This window comes from Taudactylus pleione, unplaced genomic scaffold (genome assembly GCF_031769625.1).
Source record: "Taudactylus pleione unplaced genomic scaffold, aTauple2 ptg000762l, whole genome shotgun sequence".
Taxonomy (NCBI): domain Eukaryota; kingdom Metazoa; phylum Chordata; class Amphibia; order Anura; family Myobatrachidae; genus Taudactylus; species Taudactylus pleione.
The window spans coordinates 2674884-2677558 of record NW_028285164.1 but is presented as its reverse complement, the minus strand read 5'-3'; the positions used below and the strand labels follow the sequence as shown (position 1 = coordinate 2677558).

At 49.0% G+C, this 2675-nt stretch overlaps 1 protein-coding gene across 1 annotated transcript; it reads left to right on the top strand.

The window, feature by feature from the left end:
* Positions 1–260: 260 nt before the first annotated feature.
* LOC148476910 (zymogen granule membrane protein 16-like) lies at positions 261–2413 on the top strand. The gene is made up of 3 exons (XM_088457525.1): positions 261–318; positions 1709–1841; positions 2086–2413. The coding sequence occupies exons 1-3, from the start codon at positions 261–263 to the stop codon at positions 2411–2413; spliced, it is 519 nt and encodes a 172-aa protein (XP_088313651.1).
* The last annotated feature ends 262 nt before the right edge of the window (positions 2414–2675 follow it).

Below are 2675 nucleotides of genomic sequence, written 5' to 3'. Positions count from 1 at the left end.
ATTTGTGACTTTTAGAAGCATCAAATCACCCAAGTTTCGGCGATGCTAATCGAGTTGAAAAAAAAAAAAACTCGATCAGACTCGATTCCTAGTAATTTTACCCCTCAGTGACTAAAAGGTAACACCCTATTTTCAGTATATGAATTTTTGTACTCTCAGTAAGTATGACTTACATATATAATAATATACCTCACATTACCAGGTAATACCGTTGAGGATTACTCTCCGTTCCTATAGTACTAACACTGGTTACCCCTTGCATGATGCTGGCTCTTATGTGTATGTGTCTCCTGCTGGGTTCTACAGTGGCATCTAGTGGTGAGTAACAGATATTACAGTAAAGTATATAACACAATGATGCATGCAATCGCAGTGTGCGCCGGGGACCTGAACCAGGAAGCAGTGTGATAGCGTTAATGGGAAGAGACTAAAACAATATATAAATAAAGGAGCTGATTTATCAGAGCCAGTGTCTGGGTTATATCGGAGCCAGTGTCTGGGCTATATTGGGGCAAGTGTATGAGCTATATTGGGGGCAGTGTATGGGCTATATTGGGGGCAGTGTATGGGCTATATTGGGGCCAGTGTATGAGCTATACTGGGGGCAGTGTATGGGCTATATTGGGGCTAGTGTCTAGGGTATATCAGGGCCAATATCTAGGGTATATCAAGGCTAGTGTCAGGTCTATATCAAGGCCAGTGCCAGGTCTATGTCAGGGCCAGTGTCTGGGCTATCTCGAGGCTAGGGTCTGGCTATACTAGGGCCAGTGTCTGAGATATATCAAGACCAGTGTCTTGCTATACTAGGGCCAGTGTCTGAGATATATCAAGACCAGTGTCTGGCTATACTAGGGCCAGTGTCTGAGATATAGCAAGGCCAGTGTCTGGGCTATCCTAGGGCCAGTGCCTGGGCTCTAGCGGGGCCAGTGTCTGGGATATATCAGGTCCAGTACCTGGGCTATATCAGGGCCAGTCTCGGCAGTGACGTCCCTCCCTGCGGTGTCACCTGACACTGTGGGCCGGAAATGGGTCATGGCCTCGAGGGTAGGGGGTGTGGCTTCGCGGTCAAACCCCCGTGGTCCCGTATTTGTTACAGGAGGAGGGGGGTGCAGGAGGTGCGGACTGTCCTGGGTGCAGTATGCCGGCTCCCTCACAGTGTCATGAGCCGAGTGCTGCACTGAATACTACAATGCAGCTCTTGGCTCCTGTCACTGAGGGGGAGTCTGCACCGTGGTGTCACCCCCCGGCGGTTGAAACCCTGGTGCGGCCCGCACCCCCCTTGTGAAGCCACTGAGTCTTGGGGTTATATAAGGCCAGTTTTCTGGGTAATAGCAGGGCCTCTGTCTAGGCTATATTGGGGCCAGTGTCTGGACTATATCGGGGCCAGTGTCTGGGCTATATCCGGGCCAGTACCTGGGCTATATCGGGACCAGTGCCTGGGCTATATCGGGGCCAGTGTCTGGGCTATATCCGGGCCAGTACCTGGGCTATATCGGGACCAGTGCCTGGGCTATATCGGGACCAGTGCCTGGGCTATATCAGGGCCAGTACCTGGGCTATATCGGGGCCAGTGTCTGGGCTATATCGGAGCCAGTGGCTGGGCTATATCAGGGTCAGTACTTGGGCAATATCAGGGCCAGTGTCAGTATCTCTTTCCAATATATATTATATAATATATATACTGTATCACCTTTCTCTCCCCCTGCAGTGCAGTCCCGTCTCTCGTCCTTCCAAGGGGAGTACGGTGCAGGTGGAGGAACTGCGTTTTCTTACTCATCAGAGCAGCTGAACGGACAAATAACGGGTCTGCGAGTGAGGGAGAACCCAAGTTACATCCTAGGGTGAGATCTGCAGAGCATTGCTCCCTCTATCTTCCTACCTTCTAAATATTTAAAAAAATGGTTGCTCTTTAATGTGTTCATTATTTCTTTCTTTCGTCTCTGTGTCTTTTTCTCTAGTAGGCTACAAGTGTCTTGCACAAATGTGGCCTCTTCCCACCTTCCTATCTGCAGAGTATATCTCCCGTACATCTTTCCAGCAGAGCATCTCTTCCACTAATGCCTTTATATCCATGTCTTCCTCCAGCATCCAGTTACAGTATGGTGGCATCTGGGGTGTTTCTTACGGGAGTACAGTCGGTACACTCCATGAGGTCTTACTGCACCGGGGAGAAAGCATCATGCAGGTGTCGGGGAAAGTGAACGGTTACGTTACCGAGTTGGTCTTTGTGACAAGTCGGGGAAGAATACTTAAATTTGGCCAACCCTCGGGCACTAGCTTCAATGATTTCCCTCTGTATGATGGCTCCGTCCTCCGATATGTGAGTGGACGATATTCCTCTCTCATACACAGCATCGGCTTCCACTGGGGCGTCCAGCCGGGCTGTGTGCACTGCAAAGATGGCTCCACCTAATGGGACCCAAAGAACCCAAGGGGATTCCAGTAGTGCCAAATGTCCTCCATTACTGTCCACAACTCCTGTAGGTGCCATGTCCTGTATATGACCAATCAGCGACGAGAATACATCTTCTCATCCTCTACCAAACATTGAATATTCTGACCTGTCTACATCCAGACATCTGTTATATAGTAAATAAATCTGTTGCATCCTATTATCTGTAGTTCTACCTTTACATAATGTGTAAAAACAAACAAGGGGGATTTAAAAACTTGTC